This window comes from Bombina bombina, chromosome 5 (genome assembly GCF_027579735.1).
Source record: "Bombina bombina isolate aBomBom1 chromosome 5, aBomBom1.pri, whole genome shotgun sequence".
NCBI classification, from domain to species: domain Eukaryota; kingdom Metazoa; phylum Chordata; class Amphibia; order Anura; family Bombinatoridae; genus Bombina; species Bombina bombina.
The window spans coordinates 124762056-124789844 of NC_069503.1; the positions used below are offsets into that span (position 1 = coordinate 124762056).

Genomic DNA, 27789 nt, shown 5'->3' on the forward strand with positions numbered 1-27789 from the left:
GTTTAGTATGAAAATACTTGCTGTCTTGGTTTACAGAAAGCAAAATTGAGCTAATTTTATCTCCAGAAATTGCAAATACCTTTCTTATTTATGACGGTGAACTGGATTAATCTGAAAAAGCTGAGATTTGCAAATTGGTCTTGTGGTAATGTAGGGAGTTTTGTAATTCAATGTTTTAAAACATAGACATTCATTGTTGCTACAGTTTAATTGAAGCTGGTAATTTAAAGAGCATATTTGGTATTTTAAGTTTATCATCATAGTCCTGTGTAATTTAAAACTCCAGATGTATAAGTCAGTTTTATTATTGTGAAGTCTCTTCGAACTGCACCTAAATTGGTTATTGTGGTTAAATCTCTGGTTATGGTAAATTAAGCGCTGTAAATTTGTAATCCATATTTGGCATTGAATTAGAGTTATTGGCTAATTATAAGTTGCTCTAGTATTAATTTTGGTATTATTAATGAGCAATTTATTGTGAGTAAGGTTAATTTTAGAGACATATTTTTATGATCTAATTGGTATATATATTGTAACGGAATAAGCGTGTATAATTGATTTATAATCTAGTTTTTACATAAATATAATTCAAGGTGTCTATAAGGATAACTAATCTAGAATTAAGGAATAAATATTGATTTTTAATAAATATATTGTTACGTATATACATTTTATTGGTTGGCAACTGTTGAGATAAATACACCAACATTTTAATGAAGGTTACTGCTAAGATAATAATAAATAATAATTGTGTTACCTAGTCATATACTAACATAAATAATAACGTTTCCTTACCAGTATACCAGCTTTCCCAAGCAGAACAGACTCATATTCCTCAGAATCAGTTCTTTTACGTCTGGGCTTTGTCTACAAACAAGAGATAATAATGAACATTTTTATTTAATTGATTTCTAAACAATGAATACAGAACCTTTTATTTAAATGCCTCTTTTTCGTATATACAGGGAGTGCAGAATTATTAGGCAAATGAGTATTTTGACCACATCATCCTCTTTATGCATGTTGTCTTACTCCAAGCTGTATAGGCTCGAAAGCCTACTACCAATTAAGCATATTAGGTGATGTGCATCTCTGTAATAAGAAGGGGTGTGGTCTAATGACATCAACACCCTATATCAGGTGTGCATAATTATTAGGCAACTTCCTTTCCTTTAGCAAAATGGGTCAAAAGAAGGACTTGACAGGCTCAGAAAAGTAAAAAATAGTGAGATATCTTGCAGAGGGATGCAGCACTCTTAAAATTGCAAAGCTTCTGAAGCGTGATCATCGAATAATCAAGCGTTTCATTCAAAATAGTCAACAGGGTCGCAAGAAGCGTGTGGAAAAACCAAGGCGCAAAATAACTGCCCATGAACTGAGAAAAGTCAAGCTTGCAGCTGCCAAGATGCCACTTGCCACCAGTTTGGCCTTATTTCAGAGCTGCAACATCACTGGAGTGCCCAAAAGCACAAGGTGTGCAATACTCAGAGACATGGCCAAGGTAAGAAAGGCTGAAAGACGACCACCACTGAACAAGACACACAAGCTGAAACGTCAAGACTGGGCCAAGAAATATCTCAAGACTGATTTTTCTAAGGTTTTATGGACTGATGAAATGAGAGTGAGTCTTGATGGGCCAGATGGATGGGCCCGTGGCTGGATTGGTAAAGGGCAGAGAGCTCCAGTCCGACTCAGACGCCAGCAAGGTGGAGGTGGAGTACTGGTTTGGACTGGTATCATCAAAGATGAGCTTGTGGGGCCTTTTCGGGTTGAGGATGGAGTCAAGCTCAACTCCCAGTCCTACTGCCAGTTTCTGGAAGACACCTTCTTCAAGCAGTGGTACAGGAAGAAGTCTGCATCCTTCAAGAAAAACATGATTTTCATGCAGGACAATGCTCCATCACACGCGTCCAAGTACTCCACAGCGTGGCTGGCAAGAAAGGGTATAAAAGAAGAAAATCTAATGACATGGCCTCCTTGTTCACCTGATCTGAACCCCATTAAGAACCTGTGGTCCATCATCAAATGTGAGATTTACAAGGAGGGAAAACAGTACACCTCTCTGAACAGTGACTGGGAGGCTGTGGTTGCTGCTGCACGCAATGTTGATGGTGAACAGATCAAAACACTGACAGAATCCATGGATGGCAGGCTTTTGAGTGTCCTTGCAAAGAAAGGTGGCTATATTGGTCACTGATTTGTTTTTGTTTTGTTTTTGAATGTCAGAAATGTATATTTGTGAATGTTGAGATGTTATATTGGTTTCACTGGTAAAAATAAATAATTGAAATGGGTATATATTTGTTTTTTGTTAAGTTGCCTAATAATTATGCACAGTAATAGTCACCTGCACACACAGATATCCCCCTAAAATAGCTATAACTAAAAACAAACTAAAAACTACTTCCAAAACTATTCAGCTTTGATATTAATGAGTTTTTTGGGTTCATTGAGAACATGGTTGTTGTTCAATAATAAAATTAATCCTCAAAAATACAACTTGCCTAATAATTCTGCACTCCCTGTATACCCCAGTCCTAAGAAAAGCACAGGAGAGAGACACATTATTTATTGAAGCTTAATATGTTTAAAGCAGGGTGTGCATGGTCAGCTACATATGTTGGGTGAGATAACATATGCAGCGTCGCCTGCAAAAGCCGGCGTCGGCTGCTTTTAGTCGGATATTGCTATCACATATACGACGCCACATATAAATGCGGCGCGTATATTTCACCTGTCGCCCGCTAATTTAACTCCTATAAACTAACAAAGAACTGGCATCGCAAGTCGGTATCACATATTCAGCACAAGGACTTATGCGGAAAAAATGAAGACATTTTACTCCATATACACCTCGCCACACATAGGCAGGCACAGCAAGCCTTGCGCTGAATATATAAGTACCGCAACTGCCTAGAAGTATTTACAAACATGCACAATATCTACCTGTAAACCGCCATCCCCCTACCGCAATAACTAAATAAAATGTATTAACCCCTACTCTGCCAGCCCCCAAATTGCAAAGTACATAATAAAGTTACTTACCCCTAATCCGCCATTCACCCACAACGCACATGAGCTAATTAAAGTATTAAGCCCTAAACCACCAACCCCCACAATGTCAACTACCTAATTACACTTTTAACCCCTAAACCACCAACCCCCCACAACGCCAACTTCCTAATTACACTATTAAACCTTAAACCGCCAACCCCCCACAACGTCAACTACCAAATTGCACTATTAACCCCTAAACCGCCAACCTCCCACAACGAAAATAATTAATCTAATCACTAAGCCCCCTAACCTAACACCCCCTAAATTAACCCCAATTACATAAAATAAAATGACTACCTTACTAATTAAATTAATTAAAAAGTACTAAAATAAAAAAATCCTAACTTAAAATTAAAATAAACAAACCTAAGATTGCATAAAAAACTAACGGGTAGATTTAGAGTTTTGTCGGTAAAGACCCGCATAGCTAACGCTGCTTTTTATCACAACGCACCCTTAAGACAACGCTGGTATTTAGAGTTGTCTGAGGAACTGCGTTAGGCTCAAAAAAGGGCGCGTTGAGCCTAACTTAGCTCCACTTCAACCCTCAATACCAGCGTTGCTTACGGTAGTGGTAAGCAGCTAAAACGTGCTCGTACACGATATCCCCATAGGAAACAATGGGGCAGTTTGGGCTGAAAAAAAACCTAACACCTGCAAAAAAGCAGCTTTCAGCTCCTAACGCAGCCCCATTGTTTCCTATGGGGAAACACTCTCTAAGTCTACACCTAACACCCTAACATGAACCCCGAGTCTAAACACCCCTAACCTTACATTTATTAACCCCTAATCTGCTGCCCCCGCTATCGCTGATACCTGCATTATACCATTAACCCCTAATCTGCCGCTCCGGACACCGCCGCAACCTACATTATCCCTATGAACCCCTAATCTGCTGCACTTAACACCGCCGACCCCTATATTATAACTATTACCCCTAATCTGCCCCCCCCCAATGTCGCTGCCACCTTACCTACACTTATTAACCCCTAATCTGCCGACCGGACATCGCTGCCACTATAATAAATGTATTAACCCCTAAACCGCCGCACTCCTGCCTCCCAAACACTATAATAAAAAGTATTAACCCCTAATCTGCCCTCCCTAACATTGCCGCCACCTACCTACAATTATTAACCCCTAATTTCCCGCCTGCACCATCGCCGCTACTATAATACATTTATTTACCCCTAAACCTAACTCTAACCCTAACCCTAACACCCCCCTAACATAAATATAATTTAAATTAAACAAAATAATATTCCTAAAATTAAATAAAATAATCCTATTTAAAACTAAACACTTACCTAGAAAATAAACCCTAATATAGCTACAATATAACTAACAATTACATTGTAGCTATTTTAGGATTTATATTTATTTTACAGGCAACTTTGTATTTATTTTAACTAGGTACAATAGCTATTAAATAGTTAATAATGATTTTATAGCTACCTAGTTAAAATAAATACAAAATTACCTGTAAAATAAATCCTAACCTAAGTTACAAATACCCTTAACACTACACTATCAATAAATTAAATTAATAAATTACATACAATTAGCTAAAATAAAATACAATAAAATAAACTATACTATAATACAAAACCCCCCCACTAAATTACAAAAAATAAAAAAGAATTACAAGCAGTTTAAACTAATTACACCTAATCTAAGCCCCCTAATAAAATAAAAAAGCCCCCCAAAATAAAAAAATTCCCTACCCTATTCTAAAATACAAAAGTAATCAGCTCTTTTACCAGCCCTTAAAAGGGCTTTTTGCGGGGCATTGCCCCAAAGTAATCAGCTCTTTTACCTGAAAAGAAAAATACAATACCCCCCAACATTACTACCCACCACCCACACACCCCTACTCTAACCCACCCAAACCCCCCTTAAATAAACCTATCAATAACCCCCTGAAGATCATCCAGATCATCCTACCTTGAGTCGTCATCACCCAGCCGAGCCAAATTCTTCATCCAAGGTGCGCAGGAGGTCCTTGATCCGGTAGAAGTCTTCATCCAAGCGGCAAAGAAGAGGTCCTCCATCCGGTAGAAGTGTTCATCCAGGCGGCGTCTTCAATCTTCATCCATCTGGAGAGGAGCGGAGCCATCTTCAACGGAGCCGACGCGGAGCAATCCTCTTCAACCGACGGACTAACGACGAATGAAGGTTCCTTTAAGGGACGTCATCCAAGAGAATTCTATCAGCCAATCGGAATTAAGGTATAAAAAAATCTGATTGGCTGATTGGAACAGCCAATAGAATGCGTGTTCAATACGATTGGCTGATTGGATCAGCCAATCGGATTGAACTTCAATCTGATTGGCTGATTGCATCAGCCAATCAGATTTTTTCTACCTTAATTCCGATTGGCTGATAGAATTCTATCAGCCAATCGGAATTGAAGGGATGCCATCTTGGATGACGTCCCTTAAAGGAACCTTCATTAGTCTTTAGTCCGTCGGTTGAAGAGGATGGCTCTGCGTCGGCTCCGTTGAAGATGGCTCCGCTCCGGATGGATGAAGATTGAAGATGCCGCCTGGATGAACACTTCTACCGGATGGAGGACCTCTTCTTTGCCGCTTGGATGAAGACTTCTACCGGATCAAGGACCTCCTCTGCGCACCTTGGATGAAGAATTTGGCTCGGCTGGGTGAAGACGACTCAAGGTAGGATGATCTTCAGGGGGTTAGCGATAGGTTTATTTAAGGGGGTTTGGGTGGGTTAGAGAAGGGGTGTGTGGGTGGTGGGTTGTAAATGTTGGGGGGGTATTGTATTTTTCTTTTCAGGTAAAAGAGCTGATTACTTTGGTGCAATGCCCCGCAAAAAGCCCTTTTAAGGGCTGGTAAAAGAGCTGATTACTTTTGTATTTTAGAATAGGGTAAGGATTTTTTTATTTTGGGGTGCTTTTTTATTTTATTAGGGGGCTTAGATTAGGTGTAATTAGTTTAAACTGCTTGTAATTCTTTTTTATTTTTTGTAATTTAGTGTTTGCTTTTTTTGTATTATAGTATAGTTTATTGTATTGTATTTTATTTTAGCTAATTGTATGTAATTAATTTAATTAATTTAATGATAGTGTAGTGTTAGGTGTAATTGTAACTTAGGTTAGGATTTATTTTACAGGTAATTTTGTATTTATTTTAACTAGGTAGCTATTAAATAGTTATTAACTATTTAATAGCTATTGTATCTAGTTAAAATAAATACAAAGTTCCTGTAAAATAAATATAAATCCTAAAATAGCTACAATGTAATTATTAGTTATATTGTAGCTATATTAGGGTTTATTTTATAGGTAAGAATTTAGTTTTAAATAGGATTAATTTAGTTAATTTTAGGAATTTTATTTCCTTTAATTTAAATTATATTTATGTTAGGGGGTGTTAGGGTTATAGTTAGGTTTAGGGGTTAATAACTTTTTTATAGTAGCGGCGACGTTGCGGGCGGGAGATTAGGGGTTAATAATTGTAGGTAGGTGGCTGCGATGTTAGGGAGGGCAGATTAGGGGTTAATCAAATTTATTATAGTGTTTGCCAGGCAGGAGTGCGGCTGTTAAGGGGTTAATACATTTATTATAGTGGCGGCGAGGTCCGGCCGGCAGATTAGGGGTTAATAAGTGTAGTTAGGTGTCGGCGACGTTGGGGGGGGGCAGATTAGGTGTTAATAAATATAATATAGGGGTTGGCGATGTTAGGGGCAGCAGATTAGGGGTTTATAGGTATAATGTAGGTGGCGGCGGTGTCCGGTCGGCAGATTATGGGTTAAAATATTTTATTATAGTGGCGGCGATGTGGGGGGGCCTCGGTTTAGGGGTACATAGGTAGTTTATGGGTGTTAGTGTACTTTGTAGCACAGTAGTTAAGAGCTTTATATTCACGCGTTAGCCCATAAAGCTCTTAACTACTGACTTTTTTTGGCGGTAGGAGTCATGTCGGTAGAGGGTCTAACGCTCACTTCTCCCAAGACTCCAAATACCGGCATTAGGCAGATCCCATTGAAAAGATAGGATACACAATTGGCGTAAGGGGATCTGCGGTAGCCTGGAACCGCGGTAGGGAAGTGAGCGTTAGACCCTTTCCTGGCTGACTCTAAATACCAGCGGGCGGCCAAAAGCAGCGTTAGGACCCCTTAACGCTGCTTTTGACGGCTAACGCAAAACTCTAAATCTAGGTGTATGATTAAATTTAAAAAAATCTATTATAAAAAAATAAACAAAATTATTCAAAATAAAAAAAATGTAAACCTAATCTAAAACTCCTAAAAAAATAAAAAAAGCCACCAATCTAATAATAAACTACCAATGGCCCTTAAAAGGGCCTTTTGTAGGGCATTTCGGGTGGCTTTTTTATTTTTAGGGGTATTAGATTAGGTTTACATTTTTTTAGTTTGGATAATTCCATTTATTTTTACTACAATTTTAGAATTTTTTGTAATATTAGATTTGTTTATTTTAATTTAATCTTAGGTTAATTTTTTTTTATAATAGTTTTTTTTTTTTAATTTTAAGTTAAGATTTTTTTATTTTGGCACTTTTTTTTATTAAGAACTCAAATTGATATATTCATAAAGTAAAAAGGAATATGTTACATCAGATATGCATGTCATGTCTATATAACAGAAGTATACATACAGATGGTCGCTTTTCGACCTTGACTGAGATGATTCTGCAGGAAGTAGGGGTGATGTAGGAAAAAAGGTGATTTACTTTTTACATATGTTACAGTAGACTTTAGTAAAACAATGAAAATATATAACTGAACATCATATTGGTCATTTCAGAACAACAGAAAAGAACAGAGCTATATTACACATTGAGTAAAGGAGATATAAACTGAGAGCCCCAACTAAACCGTCAGGTCCTATATTTTAGTACTTTTTAATTAATTTATTAGTAAGGTAGTCTTTTTTATTTTATGTAATTGGGGTTAATTTAGGGGGTGTTATGGGGCTTAGTGATTAGATTAATTCTTTGCGTTGTGGGGGATGGCGGTTTAGGGGTTAATTAGGTAAATTACGTTGTGGGGGGTTGGCGGTTTAGCAGTTAATACTTTAATTAGGTATATGCATTGTGGGTGAATGGCAGATTAGGGGTTAATCACTTTCAGATAGATTACGAGTTGTGCGTTCGTCTTTTAACGCTGAAAAAATGTCAATTTCAGCGTTAAAACAGCACCGCAGCCATTACAAGTCTTGTCGGTATAGCTGTACCGCAAGCCTTTTAGCCTGTAACGCAACATCAGTCCCGCACTTGTAAAAATTAAGTTTTTTCATGGGATACCCATAGCGCTGCCATTACGAGTTTTGCGGTGAGGCTAAAAAACCTGGGTTACAGCCTAAAATGACAAGATCCGTACTGCCATCTAAAAGCAGTAGTTATGAGTTTCACGCAACAAATCTGTTACAAAAAACTCATAACTAAACTGCTACAAAGTGCACTAACACCCATAAACTACCTATTAACCCCTAAAACACTATATTAAATTTATTAACCCATAATCTGCCGCTCCCGACATCGCAGCCACTAAAAATAATTATTAACCCCTATTTTGCCGCTCCCCGACATCATCACCACTATCATAAAGTTATTAACCCCTAAACCGCCGTCCTCCCGCATCGCAAACACTATTTAAATAATATTAAACCCTAATCTGCCGCCCGCCCCCACTATACTTGTTATTAATCCCTACACCACCGCCACTATAATAAACCTATTAACCCCTAAACCGCAAGCCCCACACAATGAAATATACTAAAGTAAACTATTAACCCCTAAACCGAAAGCCCCCCACATCGCAATAAGCTAAATTAAACTAGTAACCCCTAAACCTAACGCCCCCTAACTTTAGATTAAAATTACAATTTCCCTATCTTAAATAAAATTAAAACTTACCTGTCAAATTAAAAAAAACTAAGTTTAAACTAACAATTAAACTAATATAATTATTAAACTAAAATTAAACTAACTACCAATTAAATTAAACTAAACTACACATTAAAAAAATCCTAACACTACTCTAAAAACGATAAACTAATTACAAAAAATAAAAAAGACTAAATTACAAAAAATAACAAACAAAATTATCCAAAATAAAAATGAATTACACCAAATCCAATAGCCCTATCAAAATAAAAAAGACCACACAAAATAAAAAAACCTAGCCTACAATAAACTACCAATAGTCCTTAAAAGGGCATTGCCCTAAGTTAAACAGCTCTTTTACTTGTAAAACAAAATACAAAGACCCCCCAACAGTAAAACCAACCCCCCAAAATAAAAAACCTATCTCTAAAAAAAACCTAAGCTACCCATTGCCCTGAAAAGGGCATTTGTATGGGCATTGCCCTTAAAAGGGCATTTAGCTCTTTTGCTGCCCAAGCCCTAAACTAAAAAAAAAAACACCCAAAAAACCCTTTAAAAAACTTATCACTAACCCCCGAAGATCCACTTACAGTTTTTGAAGTCCCACTTGAACGATCTTCATCCCGGCGGGGGAGTCCTTATCCAGGCAGCAAGAAGTCTTCATCCAGGCGGCGAGAAGTCTTCATTCAGGCGGCATCTTCTATCTTGATCCCGGGGGCGCGGAGTGGGTTCATCCTGAAAATATTCAGCGCGGAACATCCTCTTCAAACAGTCGCCACCGTACACTAAATATTTCATGCAAGGTACGCGATTCAAGATTGCGTCCCTTGCATTACTATTGGAATTCGAATCAGACAATAGAATGAGAGCTGCTTAAATCATATTGGCTGATTTGAACAGCCAATAAGATTTTAGCAGCTCTAATTCCTATTGGCTGATTCAAATTTTTCAGCCAATAGGAATGCAAGGGACGCCATCTTGAAACGGCTCCCTTGCATTGAAGATTTAGTGTACAGCAGCGACCGTATGAAGAGGATGCTCTGCGCCGGATGTCTTCATGATGGACTCGCTCTGTGCCGTCGGGATCAAGATAGAAGATGCTGCCTGGATGAAGATTGAAGAGGCCGTCTGGATAAAGACTTCTCACCGCTTGGTTGAGGACTTCGCTGCCGGGATGAAGATTGAAGAGGCCACCTGGATGAAGACTTCTCGCCGCCTGGATGAGGACTTCCCTGCCGGGATGAAGATTATTCAAGCGGAACTTCAAAAACTGTATATGGATCGTCGGGGGTTAGTGTAAGGGTTTTTTGGGTGGGTTTTTATTTTAGATTAGGGTTTGGGCAGCAAAAAAGCGAAATGCCCTTTTAAAGGGCCACTAAACCCAAAATTTTTCTTTCACAATTCAGATAGAGAATAGAAATTTAAACAACATTACAATTTACTTCCATTATTTATTTTGCTTCATTTTTTAAATATCCTTAGTTGAAGAAAAAGCAATGCACATGGTGAGCCAATGACACAAGGCTTCTATGTGCAGCAACCAATCAGCAGCTAGTGAGTAGTGATGTCGCGAACATAAAATTTTGGGTTCGCGAACGGCGAACGCGAACTTCCGCAAAAGTTGGCGAACCGGGCGAACTGCCATAGACTTCAATAGGCAGGCGAATTTTAAAACCCACAGGGACTCTTTCTGGCCACAATAGTGATGGAAAAGTTGTTTCAAGGGGACTAACACCTGGACTGTGGCATGCCGGAGGGGGATCCATGGCAAAACTCCCATGGAAAATTACATAGTTGATGCAGAGTCTGGTTTTAATCCATAAAGGGCATAAATCACCTAACATTCCTAAATTGTTTGGAATAACGTGCTTTAAAACATCAGGTATGATGTTGTAGCGATCAGGTAGTGTAAGGGTTACGCCGCTTCACAGTGCGCAGCGTAGGTGATATACCTGCCCTGACCATGCTTTGCAGACCAGGTATCAGTGGTCAGATGCACCCTTGCCCCAACACTGTGTGCCAGACATGCCATTATAGCAGACTTATATGGCTTTGGCGTTGCTTTTTGGTAATTAGAAGGCTGCTAAATGCCACTGCGCACCACACGTGTTTTATGCCCAGCAGTGAAGGGGTTAATTAGGGAGCATGTAGGCAGCTTGTAGAGTTAATTTTAGCTTAAGTGTAGTGTAGTAGACAACCCAAAGTATTGATCTAGGCCCATTTTGGTATATTTCATGCCACCATTTCACTGCCAAATGCGATCAAATTTAAAAAAAACTTAATTTTTTTCACAATTTTAGGTTTCTCACTGAAATTATTTACAAACAGCTTGTGCAATTATGGCACAAATGGTTGTAAATGCTTCTCTGGGATCCCCTTTGTTCAGAAATAGCAGACATATATGACTTTGGCGTTGCTTTCTGGTAATTAGAAGGCCGCTAAATGCTGCTGCGCATAACACGTGTATTATGGCTAGCAGTGAAGGGGTTAATTAGGTAGTTTGTAGGGAGCTTGCAGGGTTAATTTTAGCTTTAGTGTAGAGATCAGCCTCCCACCTGACACATCAGACCCCCTGATCCCAAACAGCTCCCTTCCCTCCCCCACCCCACAATTGTCCCTGCCATCTTAAGTACTGGCAGAAAGTCTGCCAGTACTAAAATAAAAGGTTTTTACATTTTTTTAAATTTTTTATTAGCATATTTACATATGCTGTGGTGTAGCATCCCCCTTAGCCCCCAACCTCCCTGATCCCCCCCAAAACAGCTCTCTAACCCTCCCCATCTGCCTTATTGGCGGCCATCTTGGGTACTGGCAGCTGTCTGCTATTATTTCACAGTCAAAAAAGTGTTGTTTTTTTTAAATGTACACTACTGTTACACCAGATATGAGTGGTGGCACTGGACAAGTGGGCACAGTATACGCTGTGAGCCTGACACACACGCTGGCAGGCAGGCAAATGCAATTAGATTACACAGGGAAAAAAAAAAGCAGACTGATTTTGGGGTGCTGTCCTTACAGCAGAGATCAGATGAGTCCTTCAGGACTGTAGTGGACACTGAATACACTAGCCTAGCTATCGATTCCCCTATTAAATCAGCAGCAGCTACACTGTCCCTCCTCTCACTAAGAATGCAGCTTCCGAATGAATCTAAAATGGATGCTGTCCAGGAGGTGGGAGGGTCTGGGAGGGAGGGTCTGCTGCTGATTGGCTGGAATGTGTCTTCTGACTGTGAGGTACAGGGTCGAAGTTTACTCAATGATGAGGAATAGGGGGCGGATCAAACATCGCATATGTTCGCCGTCCGCGGCGAACGCGAACATGCTATGTTTGCGAACTATTCGCCGGCGAACTATTTGCGACATCACTACTAGTGAGCATATGTAGATATGCTTTTCATCAAAGAATATCAAGAGAATAAAACAAATTAGATAATATAAGTAAATTAGAAAGATGTTTAAAATTGCATTCTCTTTCTAAATCATAAAAGAAAAAATGTGGGTGGCATGTCACTTTAAGGGCAATGCCCATACAAATGCCCTTTTCAGGGCAATGGGTATCTTAGGTTTTTTAGATAGTTTTTTTTATTTTGTGGGTTTAGGAGGGTGGGAGTTTGTAATGTTAGTGGGGGTTTGTATTTTTTTTACAGGTAAAAGAGCGGTTTAACTTAGGGCAATGCCCTACAAAAGGTCCTTTTAATGGCTATTGGTAGTTTATTCTAGATTAGGTTTTTTATTTTGGGGTGTTTTTTTTTTAAATGGGTATTAGAATAGGAATAATTTTTATTATTTTTGCTAATTTGTTTGTTATTTTGTGTAATGTATTAATTTGTTTCATTTTGGGGTGGGTTTTTATTTTTAGTTTAGGGCTTGGGCAGAAAGAGAGCTAAATGCCCTTTTAAGGGCAATGCCCATACAAATGCCATTTTTTTAGGGCAATGGTAGATTAGGTTTTACTTTATTTTTATTTTGTGGGTTTGGGGGGTGGGGGTTTGTATAATGTTAGGGGCTGTTTGTTTTTGTTGTAGAAAAAGAGGTGTTAACTTTAGGGCAATGCCCTACAAAAGGCCCTTTTAAGGGCCCTTGGTAGTTTATTCTAGATTAGGCTTTTTTATTTTGGGGTAGGTTTTTTTTTTTTTTAAAGGGTATTAGAATAGGTATAATTTTTATTTTTTGGATAATTTTGTTTTTTTTAATGATAGGTTTTTTTTATTTTTTGTAATTTTAGTGTTTTTTAATTTTTTTAAATTTTAGGTTTTAGTGTAAAGTTGCTTAGGTTTTATTTCACAGGTAAGTTTGTATTTATTTTAACTAGGTAGTTAGTAAATAGTTAATAACTATTTTTACTAACTAAATACACTTACCTGTGAAATAAAACTAAAAACTAAAACCTAAGCTAGCTACAATATAACTATTAGTTATATTGTAGCTAGCTTAGGTTTAATGTCATAGGTAAGTATGTATTTAGTTTTGAATAGGTATTATTTAGTTAATAATTGTAACTATAATTTAGCGCTATTGTAATTGTGTTAAAATTAGGGGGTGTTAGGGTTAGGTTTAGGGTTACGGTTACGTGTTCTCCATATTTGGTTTACCCCAGAGAATCGATTCCGATCAGGGGGACTCACTTCACTAGCGAAGTGATGACCAAAATGTGGAAAATACTAGGGGTTAAAAGGAAGCTCCATACTGCATATAGAGCTGCCTCTGGTGGTGGTGTAGAACATTACAACCAGTCCATTGTGAAAATCCTCAAAAAGTTTGTGAGTGAAACAGGTAAAGAGACTTGGATGTAAAATTACCTATAGTCCTAATGGCATTAAGAGCAACTCCAAGTAGTACTACTAAGATGTCACCTTTTGAATTGATGACTGGTAGAAGAATAATTCTACCTCAGCACCTACTGTACCGTCCATCAGACCAGAGCTAGATAACTGCCACTAATACACATCAATATGTGGAGAACTTAAGGAAGAATCTGCAATATGCCTTTGCATTTGCTCAAAGGAACATAGAGAAGTCTGCAACTGCTGCTAAAACCTATTTTGATCTCAAAACTTTCAAAAAGGAATATGAAATTAATGATAAAGTTTATCTTTATAACTTTGGAAGAGAGCAGGTTAAGGAGAAGAAATTTCTTCCATCATGGAAGGGTCCTTTACTAATTACTGACAAAATATCTCCAGTGGCCTATAAGATTAGGATCCCTAAAAATGATACCTTTATGGATAAATGGGTCCAATCTAATCAGTTGCGAGCATGCCATCCTAGATCCCAAGTCATAGAGGGAGAATGAAAGGACATTTCCCCCAAATACACTAATGAAGTGTTGTAGTTAAAATATGCCTAGCTAGCGAGCATAAGGGCTCAAAAATAATGGACTCTTTTCATCATAAGATTGTCTATGATGCCTACTGTCAGTACACTCACCAAATACCACTGACTTTAAGCCAATTCAAATATGTGTCCTACATATATTTAAAATTAGAAGGGGTATTTATGTCAGGATATCTATGTTTATGTCAGGATATCTATGAGTGTTATTAAATAATATATTTATATTTATCTACACATATATATAATGAAATAGATATCATATATGAAGCTATTTGTATCAGTTATTACTGTAACATTACAATTCTATCTATCAAATGGTCGCATTGCAAACCTTTGTCCCAATTTTCAAAGGATTTACTTTTTAAAGTAATCTTAGCATATAACACTAAAGTTTGAATGCCCATATATGGGGCTTCCTGCCCAAGTTGTATAATAAAGTTACAGACCCCCTGTAGATAAGTCGCTTAGTCTAAACTGATATTTGAATAAACCAAGATTCTCAGGGATTGTAGCTCTTATCATCTAAATGTTAAATATCCCATACTGAGTTCAAATACACGCAGCTCAGACGTATGTCTCAAAGGAAAATAGCAGAAGAAAACAGAGAAACATATTTAACCCTGTGAGTGCTAAAAGTATATAAGAATTTAAATCTTGGTTTTAAAAGGAGAAGTTAGAATTTCATATAAAATATAATTGTTTCATTTTCAAATATTTAATGTGTACCGCAGACTGCCTGAATAATATATATAATGATCTAAGAGATACATCACATGTTATGTACTGTGTTGGATATAATTAATTAAAAATAAATAAATAACAGCATTGGTGTGTATAAGTGTTTGACTTATTTCCAAATAACATTTTCTTTTTCCAGGAGTCTAATAAACATTACAGGGAAGAACCTGATGGTGACTAGGAAATTAAATATGTACCAGTATATCAAATGAACTGATATACAAAATAAGTCAGATAAACATATATATTTTATTGATTCATACTATTAGTCCACTCATAAAAATTTAACTTTAAAGGCATCTTCTAAAATATTATAAGTAGTAATTCATGTTTAGTATGAAAATACTCAGGGTAAATAGTATAAAATAATCCCATATATATTGAACATATAATTTATGAATGCTGGAAATTATAGGTGTGTTTAATGAACATATTGAGGTATATATCAATTAAGCTGTAGCAGTGTTGAAAATGAATATGTTTTTAATGCCTATGTCACCCTCTGGTGGTTTATGCGAGAATTGCAGCCAAAAGGGGATTGTAGTATCAAATAAGCATGTACATTCCCAGTAAGCCAATGAAATGTTCAGCTTCAAGGGCCAATGAGATGTTCAGCTTCGAATGGCCTATCAAAAGATAAGGGTGTATCCTAAATGTTCACCAATGATAAGAATAAAAAAAATTGGGATTTATCACGTGATATATTCTCTTGCACTGGAATAAAAAAGGGTCATGCTGCTGAGTTTTTTAACTCTCTGACTTATCTTGCTGCCTTGGTTTACAGAAAGCAAAATTGAGCTAATTTTATCTCCAGAAATTGCAAATACCTTTCTTATTTATGACGGTGAACTAGATTAATCTGAAAAAGCTGAGATTTGCAAATTGGTCTTGTGGTAATGTATGGAGTTTTGTAATTCAATGTTTTAAAACTAAGACATTCATTGTTGCTACAGTTCAATTGAAGCTGGTAATTTAAAGAGCATATTTGGTATTTTAAGTTTATATTCATAGTCCTGTGTAATTTAAAACTCCAGATTTATAAGTCAGTTTTATTATTGTGAAGTCTCTTAGAACTGCACCTAAAGTGGTTATTGTGGTTAAATCTCTGGTTGCGGTAAATTAAGCACTGTAAATTTGTAATCCATATTTGGCATTGAATTAGAGTTATTGGCTAATTATAAGTTGCTCTAGTATTAATTTTGGTATTATTAATGAGCAATTTATTGTGAGTAAGGTTAATTTTAGAGACATATTTTTATGATCTAATTGGTATAGAATATTGTAACGGAATAAGCGTGTATAATTGATTTATAATCTAGTTTTTACATAAATATAATTCAAGGTGTCTATAAGGATAACTAATCTAGAATTAAGGAATAAATATTGATCTTTAATAAATATATTGTTACGTATATACATTTTATTGGTTGGCAACTGTTGAGATAAATACACCAACATTTTAATGAAGGTTACTGCTAAGATAATAATACATAATAATTGTGTTACCTAGTCATATACTAACATAAATAATAACGTTTCCTTACCAGTATACCGGCTTTCCCAAGCAGAACAGACTCATATTCCTCAGAATCAGTTCTTTTACGTCTGGGCTTTGTCTACAAACAAGAGATAATAATGAACATTTTTATTTAATTGATTTCTAAACAATGAATACAGAACCTTTTATTTAAATGCCTCTTTTTGTATATACACCCCGGTCCTAAGCAAAGCACAGGAGAGAGACACATTTTTTATTGAAGCTTATTATGTTTAAAGCTTGGTGTGCATGGTCAGCTACATATGTTGGGCGAGATAACATATGCAGCGTCGCCTGCTTTTAGTTGGATATTGCTATCAAATATACGACGCCACATATAAATGCAGCGCGTATATTTCACCTGTCACCCGCTAATTTAACTCCTATAAACTAATAAAGAACCGGCATCGCAATTCGGTATCACATATTCAGCACAAGGACTTATGCTGAAAAAATGAAGACATTTTACTCCATTTACACCTCGCCACACATAGGCAGACACAGCAAGCCTTGCGCTGAATATATAAGTACCGCAACTGCCTAGAAGTATTAACAAATACCTAACACATGCACAATATCTACCTGTAAACCGCCATCCCCCCACCGCAATAACTAAATAAAATGTATTAACCCCTAATCCGCCAACCCCCAATTTGCAAAGTACATAATAAAGTTACTTACCCCTAATTCGCTATTCACCCACAACGCAAATAAGATAATTAAAGTATTAAGCCCTAAACCACCAACCCCCACAATGTCAACGACCTAATTATACTTTTAACCCTTAAACCACCAACCCCCCACAACGCCAACTACCTAATTACACTATTAAACCTTAAGCCGCCAACCCCCCACAACGTCAACTACCAAATTACACTATTAACCCCTAAACCGCCAACCTCCCACAATGAAAATAATTAATCTAATCACTAAGCCCCCTAACCTAACACCCCCTAAATTAACCCCAATTACATAAAATAAAACGACTACCTTACTAATTAAATTAATTAAAGTACTAAAATAAAAAAAATCCTAACTTAAAATTAAAATAAACAAACCTAACATTACATAAAAAACTAAGATTAAATTTAAAAAAAATCTATTACAAAAAAATAAACAAAATTATTGAAAATAAAAAAAATGTAAACCTAATCTAATACTCCTAAAAAAAATAAAAAAGCCACCAATCTAATAATAAACTACCAATGGCCCTTAAAAGGGCCTTTTATAGGGCATTTGGGGTGGCTTTTTTTATTTTTAGGGGTATTAGATTAGGTTTGCATTTTTTTATTTTGGATAATTCCATTTATTTTTACTGTAATTTTAGAATTTTTGTTGTAATATTAGATTTGTTTATTTTAATTTAATCTTAGGTAAAAAAATTTTATAATGTTAGGTTTTTTTTTATTTTAAGTTAGAATTTTTTTATTTTGGCACTTTTTTTTAATTAAAAACTCAAATTGATATATTCATAAAGTAAAAAGGAAAATGTTACATCAGATATGCATGTCATGTCTATATAACAGAAGTATACATACAGATGGTCGCTTTTGGACCTTGACTGAGATGATTCTGCAGGAAGTAGGGGTGATGTAGGAAAAAAGGTGATTTACTTTTTACATATGTTACAGTAGACTTTAGTAAAACAATGAAAATATATAACTGAACATCATATTGGTCATTTCAGAACAACAGAAAAGAACAGAGCTATATTACACATTGAGTAAAGGAGATATAAACTGAGAGCCACAACTAAACCGTCACGTCTTATATTTTAGTACTTTTTAATTAATTTATTAGTAAGGTAGTCTTTTTTTTATTTTATGTAATTGGGGTTAAATTAGGGGGTGTTATGGGGCTTAGTGATTAGATTAATTAGATTAGATTAATTCTTTGCATTGTGGGGGATGGCGGTTTACGGGTTAATTAGGTAGATTACATTGTGGGGGGTTGGGGGTTTAGCAGTTAATACTTTAATTAGGTATATGCATTGTGGGTGAATGGCAGATTAGGGGTTAATCACTTTCAGATAGATTACGAGTTGTGCGTTCATCTTTTAACGCTGAAAAAATGTCCGTAATGCCATCTAAAAGCAGTAGTTATGAGTTTCACGCAACAAATCTGTTACAAAAAACTCATAACTAAACTGCTACAAAGTGCACTAAACACCCATAAACTACCTATTAACCCCTAAAACACTATATTAAATTTATTAACCCTTAATCTGCCGCTCCTGACATCGCAGCCACTAAAAATAATTATTAACCCCTTTTTTGCCGCTCCCCGACATCATCACCACTATCATAAAGTTATTAACCCCTAAACCACCGCCCTCCTGCATCGCAAACACTATTTAAATATTATTAACCCCTAATCTGCTGTCCACCCCCACTATACTTGATATTAATCCCTACACCACCGCCCCTATAATAAACCTATCAACCCCTAAACCGCAAGCCCCCACAATGAAATATACTAAAGTAAACTATTAACCCCTAAACTGAAAGCCCCCCACATCGCAATAAGCTAAATTAAACTAGTAACCCCTAAACCTAACGCCCCCCTAACTTTAGATTAAAATTACAATTTCCCTATCTTAAATAAAATTAAAACTTACCTGTCAAATTAAAAAAAACTAAGTATAAACTAACAATTAAACTAATATAATTATTAAACTAAAATTAAACTAACTACCAATTAAATTAAACTACACATTAAAAAATCCTAACACTACTGTTAAAACGACAATTAAATTAAAATAGTAACCCCTAAACCTAACGCCCCCCTAACTTTAGATTTAAATTACAATTTCCCTATCTTAAATAAAATTAAAACTTTCCTGTCAAATTAAAAAAAATAAGTTTAAACTAACAATTAAACTAATATAATTATTAAACTAAAATTAAACTAACTACCAATTAAATTAAACTACACATTAAAAAATCCTAACACTACTGTTAAAATGACAAACTATCTAATTACAAAAAAATAAAAAAGACTAAATTACAAAAAATAACAAACAAAATTATCCAAAATAAAAAGGCTCCCTTGCATTGAAGATTTAGTGTACAGCAGCGACCGTATGAAGAGGATGCTCCGCGCCGGATGTCTTCATGATGGACCCGCTGCGTGCCGCCGGGATCAAGATAGAAGATGCCGCCTGGATGAAGATTGAAGAGGCTGTCTGGATAAAGACTTCTTGCCGCTTGGATGAGGACTTCGCTGCCAGGATGAAGATTAAAGAGGCCACCTGGATGAAGACTTCGCCGCTGGGATGAAGATCAATCAAGCGGAACTTCAAAAACTGTATATGGATCGTCAGGGGTTTGTTATTTTGTGAAATGTATTATTTTTTTTCATTTTGGGGTGGGTTTTTATTTTTAGTTTAGGGCTTGGGCAGAAAGAGCGCTAAATGCCCTTTTAAGGGCAATGCCCATACAAATGCCATTTTTTAGGGCAATGGTAGATTAGGTTTAACTTTATTTTTATTTTGTGGGTTTGGGGGGTGGGGGTTTGTATACTGTTAGGGGCTGTTTGTTTTTGTTGTAGAAAAGATTTGTTAACTTTAGGGCAATGCCCTACAAAAGGCCCTTTTAAGGGCCCTTGGTAGTTTATTATAGATTAGGCTTTTTTATTTTGGGGTGGGTTTTTGTTTTTTTAAAGGGTATTAGAATAAGTATAATTTTTATTTTTTGGATAATTTCCTTTTTTGTAATGGTAGGTTTTTTATTTTTTGTAATTTTAGTGTTTTTACATTTTTTGAAATTTTAGGTTTTAGTGTAAAGTAGCTTAGGTTTTATTTCACAGGTAAGTTTGTATTTATTTTAACTAGGTAGTTAGTAAATAGTTAATAACTATTTTTACTAACTAAATACACTTACCTGTGAAATAAAACTAAAAACTAAAACCTAAGCTAGCTACAATATAACTATTAGTTATATTGTAGCAAGCTTAGGTTTTATTTCACAGGTAAGTATGTATTTAGTTTTAAATTATTATTAGGTATTATTTAGTTAATAATTGTAACTATAATTTAGCGCTATTGTAATTTTGTTAAAATTAGGGGGTGTTAGGGCTAGGTTTAGGGTTACGTTAGGTTTAGGGGTAAATAGTTTAATTTAGATTTTTGCGATGTGGGTGGCTGACGGTTTAGGGTTTAATAGATTTATTTAGTGGTAGTGATGTGGGAGGCCAGAGGTTTAGGGATTAATAGCTTTATTTAGTTGCAGCGTTGTTGGGGAGCGGCGGAATAGGGGTTAATAGATTTATTATAGTGTGGGCGATGTTGGGGTGCAGGGGAATAGGGGTTAATAACTTTAGTATATTGGCAGCGATATTGGGAGAGACAGATTAGGGGTTAATAGCTTTATTTAGGTGGCGGCGATATCAGGAGCGGCAGAGTCATTCGGAGTTAATAACATTATGTAGGTGCAGGCGATGTCAATGGGGGGGCAGATTAGGGGTGTTTAGACTCTGGGTTTATATGAGGGTGTTAGTTTTTTTCCCCATAGACATCAATGTGGCTGCGTTACGGAGCTTTTCTTTCCACAATCGCAGGTTTTAGGCTTTTTTCTGACCTGGTCTCCCCATTGATGTCTATGGGGAAAGCGTGCACGAGCACGTCAAAACAGTGCTTGTTTTTTGTGTGGTATGGAGCTTAAAAGCACCATATCGCACACACAAGCCAGGTTTTTCAAAACTTGTAATGGCAGCGCTATGAAGGGTGAAATAACGCAACTTTTGTTGCGTTAGTTTCGCACCCTCTATAACGCAAAACTTGTAATCTAAGTGTATATTAGGTAGATTGCAATGTGGGGGGTTTGCGGTTTAGTGGTTAATAACTGTATTAGGTTGATAGATTGCGTTTTGGGGGGTTGGCGGATTAGGGGTTAATACTTTTGTTAGTAGTTGCGATGTGGGGGATGGCGGTTTAGAGGTTGTGACAGAAAGCAAGGCCTGGTTATAAATGGAAGATATTTAAGACCAAGCATTGTACATGCTATTTCTCCTTTCAGTTAAAACCCCAGGGAGAAAGAGTGTGTATTTGATTATCCCAGACAGCTGTGAAGCTGTCCAGCAGCTAATCACAGGTGTGGCTAATTAGAAGTTGTGAGGGTTTAAATAGCAGCCTCACTTAGGCCTTGAGAGAGAGATATACAGCTACAGAAGCTGGTGTGTGTTTTTGTTACACTGTGTAAAAGACTTTTGTTCCTGTGAACTGTAAAAGGACATTATTTTTACAAAGCACTTGTGGAATGCTGTGAAGTGCTGGGACACATTTAAAAGTACTTAACTTTGCTGCAGAGGAAGGATTTCCCTCTTTTGAAAATGAACTGCCTGTTTGTTATTGCTGTGAAAAATAAAGCTTTTTAAACTACAGTGGATTGTCCTGTGCTGCATTTGTGCCCTAGAAGACCGTGGTTAAAAGTGTTCCTGTCACACTTGGTGGAGAATCCGGGCAACCACGTTGTATGTCTGTGGGCATAATAATCTGCAAGCAACATGGAGGAAGTCATTAAAGCTTTGATCCATTCTAATGCTATACAGCAGGAGACTAACAGAAAAGCTGCTGAAAATAGTGCAGCACTACAACAGTTGATCTTGGCCCAGTCAGAGAGTGCTATGCTGCTGGCTAAATCACAGAAGGAGAACACTGAATTGTTGATACAACAGATGGCTGCTGTGCAAGCTGAGACATTCAGGAAGACCCGGGAGGAGCAGCAAAGTGCTACACAGACTCTGCAACGAGAGGTTCAAGCCATATCAGAAAGACTGAACTCTGAATATGTTGGTGGCAGCCAAGGTTCCAGAGTAATAAGGGCTAGTCATTATCTTCAAAAAATGACAGCAGCTGATGATGTTGAGGCGTATCTTTTGGCATTTGAACGCACAGCAGAAAGAGAAAAATGGCCGACAGTTGAGTGGGCGAGTATACTTGCGCCATTTCTTAGTGGTGAACCTCAGAAGGCCTACTTTGATTTAGAGCCAGCACAAGCCAGTGACTATAAGAAATTGAAAGCAGAAATCCTTGCACGCCTGGGGGTGACTTCGGCAGTCCGTGCACAAAGATTCCATTCCTGGATGTTTTCATCTCATAATACTGCAAGATCCCAGATGTTCGACCTTATACACCTTGCCAGGAAGTGGCTGCAACCAGAGGTTAATTCGGCTACCAAAATAGTGGAACTACTGGTGATGGACCGGTTTCAGCGTGGATTACCTGCTTCCCTGCGGCGGTGGGTTAATCAAGGTGATCCTCAAACAGCGGATCAGTTGATTGTATTGGTCGAAAGATTTATAGCTTCAGGAGAAGTTTTGCAACAATCTTCAATGCATCAGCCCCACAATCCCAAGTCCCAGAGCTCTACAAGAACTGGTAAGACTGTTCAGGGGATAAAGGGGATAAGAGAGCAGCAGGTGTATAGGCAAAACACCAGAGACATTTCCCCAGGAATTAAGGAAACATTTAAATATAACCAACCTGTAAGATGTTTTAAATGTAATGAGGTTGGGCATATTGCTAGAGACTGTGATAAAGATGAATTTATGGACTGTAATGTTGCACATTCACTATTGTCTAATAGCAACAGCTCTGTTAATAATGATTCCCATTGGTGTACTGTGACGGTTAATGGTAAAGTGTCTAGGGCTTTGCTTGATTCAGGAAGTATGGTCACACTAGTGGCTAAATCTTTAGTACCAGATGCAGTATTAGATTATGGGGAAAAAATGGGAATTATCTGTGTTCATGGAGATAAACGGGAATATCCTACAGCTGAGGTGGAGATTGAGACTCAGTGTGGTAAATTAAAATATCGTGTTGGTGTAGTACCAAATTTAGCCCATGAGGTGGTGATAGGGAGAGATTTTCCAAAATTTCTGGAGTTATGGGAATCTCCAGAAATATGTCAAACTTCTGATATTTATGTATTTCCTTTCTCTGAAACTGATTTTGAAGGGGGTTCCATTGAAAAGGAGAAAAATAAGATGTATGGCCCTATGCCTGTATTAGTAGGTGATCAACCTTCTCAGAGTAATGAAGTACCAAGTACTAGCTCGGAAAATATTGATGATTTGATAGATCTGGTTGGTGGCCCTGGTAATTTTAAAAAAGCCCAATGGGAGGATCCAACATTGGTAGAGGCAAGAAATAATACCAGGGTTATAAATGATGTTGTGACACAGCCAGGAAATGTATTACCCTATCCTTATTTTGAAGCAGTTAATGATTTGGTATATTGTGTAGAGAAGAAAGGAACAGACATTGTTAAACAACTTTTGGTGCCCCAGACTTTTAGGAACACTGTATTAAATCTTGCACATAACCACATTCTAGGGGGGCATTTGGGAGTTGAGAAAACCAAAGAGAGAGTTCTTAGAAGGTTTTATTGGCCAGGGATATTTGTAGCCATCAAGGATTATTGTGCTTCATGCCCTAAGTGTCAACTTACAGCTCCTGCTAAAGATTTTCGTAACCCTTTAGTGCCCTTGCCTATAATTGATGTGCCTTTTGAAAGAATTGCTATGGACTTGGTGGGTCCGCTGGTTAAATCTGCTAGAGGACATCAGTATATACTGGTAATCCTTGATTATGCTACACGCTATCCTGAGGCAGTTCCCCTTCGTAACAGCTCTGCAAAGTCCATAGCAAAAGAACTCATGCTAATGTTTAGCAGGGTTGGGATACCTAAGGAAATTTTGACAGACCAAGGAACTCCATTTATGTCCAGGGTTACAAAAGAATTGTGTAAGTTGTTTGGCATAACACAACTAAGGACCTCAGTATATCACCCTCAGACTCATGGTTTAGTAGAAAGGTTTAACAAAACTCTCAAAAGTATGCTAAGAAAGGTAATTGACACAGATGGGAGAAATTGGGACCTTCTGTTACCCTACTTAATGTTCTCTATCAGGGAGGTTCCCCAGGCTTCTACAGGTTTTTCCCCATTTGAACTGTTATATGGGCGGCATCCCAGGGGATTACTAGATATAGTTAAAGAGACTTGGGAGCAAGAGACAACACCTTATCGAAGCATTATTGAACATATTTCCCAAATGCAGGATCGTATAGAAGCTGTCATGCCCATTGTAAGGGAACATATGGGAAAAGCACAGGAAGCACAAAACTACAGCTACAACCGTAATGCTAGAGCCAGGGTGTTTCAACCTAGGGATAGGGTGTTAGTTCTGGTCCCTACAGTTGAAAATAAATTCTTGGCTACTTGGCAGGGCCCATATGAGATAATTGAGAAAGTGGGTGATGTTAATTACAAAGTAAGTCAGCCAGGGAGAATGAAACCTGAGCAAATATATCATATAAACCTGTTAAAACCTTGGAAAGATAGGGAAGTTTTAGTTGCCTTAAAACCTACAGAACTCCCTGTCACTGAACCAGAGGTAAATATATCGGAAACCCTATCTGTACATCAGAAGCGAGAGGTCAAGGATTTTATTAGAATAAACATAGAGGTATTTTCTGTGGTACCGGGAAAAACTAATGTTATTAAGCATGACATAATAACAGAACCAGGGAAGAAGGTCTGCCTTAAACCCTATAGGGTCCCTGAGGCTCGTAGAAAGGCTATTAAACTGGAGGTAGAAAAAATGTTAAAGCTTGGGGTAATTGAGGAATCACGAAGTGAGTGGAACAGTCCAATCGTGCTTGTTCCAAAGCCGGATGGTTCATTAAGGTTCTGTAATGACTTTCGTAAGCTTAATTGTGTTTCCAAATTTGACACCTACCCAATGCCTAGAGTAGATGAGTTAATAGAAAGGCTAGGAAAAGCACATTATCTCACTACAATTGATTTAACGAAAGGGTATTGGCAGGTGCCTCTCACTAGTCAAGCAAAGGAAAAGACAGCTTTTTCAACCCCAGAGGACTTATTTCAGTATACGGTGTTGCCATTTGGTTTACATGGGGCCCCGGCAACATTCCAGAGGATGATGGATAGAATTCTGAAACCCCATGTTCGTTATGCGGCAGCATATTTGGATGATGTTATAATTTATAGTACAGATTGGGAATCCCATCTTCCAAAAGTTCAAGCAGTACTTGATGCAATACGGTCCGCTGGGTTAACTGCCAATCCTGCAAAATGTACTGTTGGTTTACAGGAAGCTAAGTACTTGGGTTATACTATTGGTAGAGGATTAGTTAAACCTCAGACAACAAAAGTAGAGGCCATACAGAACTGGCCACAGCCTCTAACTAAAAAACAAGTAAGAGCATTTATTGGGATAACTAGTTATTATAGAAGGTTTATCCCGAATTTCGCTACAATTGCGGCACCCTTGACAGATCTCACAAAAGCAAGGGCCCCAATTATGATAAAATGGTCCCCAGAAGCAGAACAAGCTTTTAAGCATTTGAAAGATGCCCTTTGTGCCCATCCAGTTTTGGTAACCCCCAATTTCGCTAAAGATTTTATTGTACAGACAGATGCCTCTGATGTTGGTTTAGGAGCAGTTCTCTCGCAGGAGTGTCAGGGAGAAGAGCATCCTGTCCTTTTCCTAAGCAGAAAACTTATTTCACAGGAAAAGAACTATTCTATAGTGGAGAAAGAATGCCTTGCCATTAAGTGGGCTTTAGAGACCCTTAGGTACTATCTGTTGGGAAGAAAATTTAAATTAATAACAGATCATGCTCCTCTCACATGGATGAGTCAGAATAAGGAAACAAATTCAAGGGTTACTAGGTGGTTTCTTAGCTTGCAACCCTTCAATTTTACTGTTGAGCACAGGGCCGGTCTTTTGCAGGGCAATGCTGATGGTTTGTCTCGGGTACATTCATTGATGTCCATGGTCGCTCAACCCACTGGGTGTGAGCTGGGGGGGGAGGATATGTGACAGAAAGCAAGGCCTGGTTATAAATGGAAGATATTTAAGACCAAGCATTGTACATGCTATTTCTCCTTTCAGTTAAAACCCCAGGGAGAAAGAGTGTGTATTTGATTATCCCAGACAGCTGTGAAGCTGTCCAGCAGTTAATCACAGGTGTGGCTAATTAGAAGTTGTGAGGGTTTAAATAGCAGCCTCACTTAGGCCTTGAGAGAGAGATATACAGCTACAGAAGCTGGTGTGTGTGTTTGTTACACTGTGTAAAAGACTTTTGTTCCTGTGAACTGTAAAAGGACATTATTTTTACAAAGCACTTGTGGAATGCTGTGAAGTGCTGGGACACATTTAAAAGTACTTAACTTTGCTGCAGAGGAAGGATTTCCCTCTTTTGAAAATGAACTGCCTGTTTGTTATTGCTGTGAAAAATAAAGCCTTTTAAACTACAGTGGATTGTCCTGTGCTGCATTTGTGCCCTAGAAGACCGTGGTTAAAAGTGTTCCTGTCACAAGGTTAATACACTTTATTATTAGTGGTAATGTGTTGGGTTTATTTTTGAGAGGCTGGTTAGACTGTTACGTGCTATACAACATTTTAATGTTTTTTTCTCATGCAGATCATAAACTGCCGTAAGTCACAGGTGACTCCAGAAATGTGTATTTACGCACATTTCTGAACATCGCCAGTTTATCTGACTTACGGCAGTTAGGCATCTGACGGCACCATATATGTGATTCACCCGATGTGCGAGGTGAACTTACAGGCGGCGTTGGGTTTCAGCAGTTGCGCTGAAGCCTACGCAATATATGTAATCTCACCCGTTATGTCCTAAGCTTTTTGGTCATCACAAACAGAAAGGAGCCATTCAATTTAATAAAACAAAACATATTAATAGGTTTATCAATAATTCACACCCTTACTCTTATTATTTATTATTATAATATTTATTATTATTACTGTTATATTTATTTGTAATTAGTGTTGCCAGGTGTCCAGTTTTTAACTGGACAGTCAAGATTTTACTGGACAGCCTGCTAAAATACTGAACGCTGAAATATCCAGTTTTCTAAAGTCCCTGTATAGCTAAATATAAAAAGCATCCTATGCTTCAATCCATTGCAAATATGAAGCAGAAAGAGGTGAGGAGAAGTCAAAGGGGTCAAATCACTTCTGTTTACATATTTTACTGGCAGCCAAAGAGGTAAAATGATTGATTTGTATATTACTGGCAGCCATGGGATAAAATTTCTGCTCGGTTATGAAAAATATACATTGTGGGATCAAGAGTGAGGGATAAGGTAGAGCTTGAAGGTGGGACATTGTGTGACACCATTCACTGACAGATTATCCAGTTTTTTTGTGGAGTACAGCTGCCATCCATATTTAAAATGCAGTAACAGATTGTGTAGCGTTATAC

General features: G+C 37.4%; 1 protein-coding gene across 2 annotated transcripts in view; it reads right to left on the reverse strand.

Annotated features, from left to right (window-relative positions):
• The window catches only part of LOC128660069 (uncharacterized), a 197112-nt gene that overhangs the window by 73181 nt on the left and 96142 nt on the right, over positions 1-27789 (reverse strand). Inside the window, exons 7-8 of one of the 2 annotated variants that reach the window (XM_053713676.1) lie at positions 16543-16614; positions 796-867 (exon numbers count right to left, since the gene is read on the reverse strand). In XM_053713676.1, the coding sequence (XP_053569651.1) occupies positions 796-867; positions 16543-16614 (144 nt within the window). The remainder of the gene's footprint in view (positions 1-795; positions 868-16542; positions 16615-27789) is intronic. The other variant, XM_053713677.1, reaches the window with a different exon arrangement.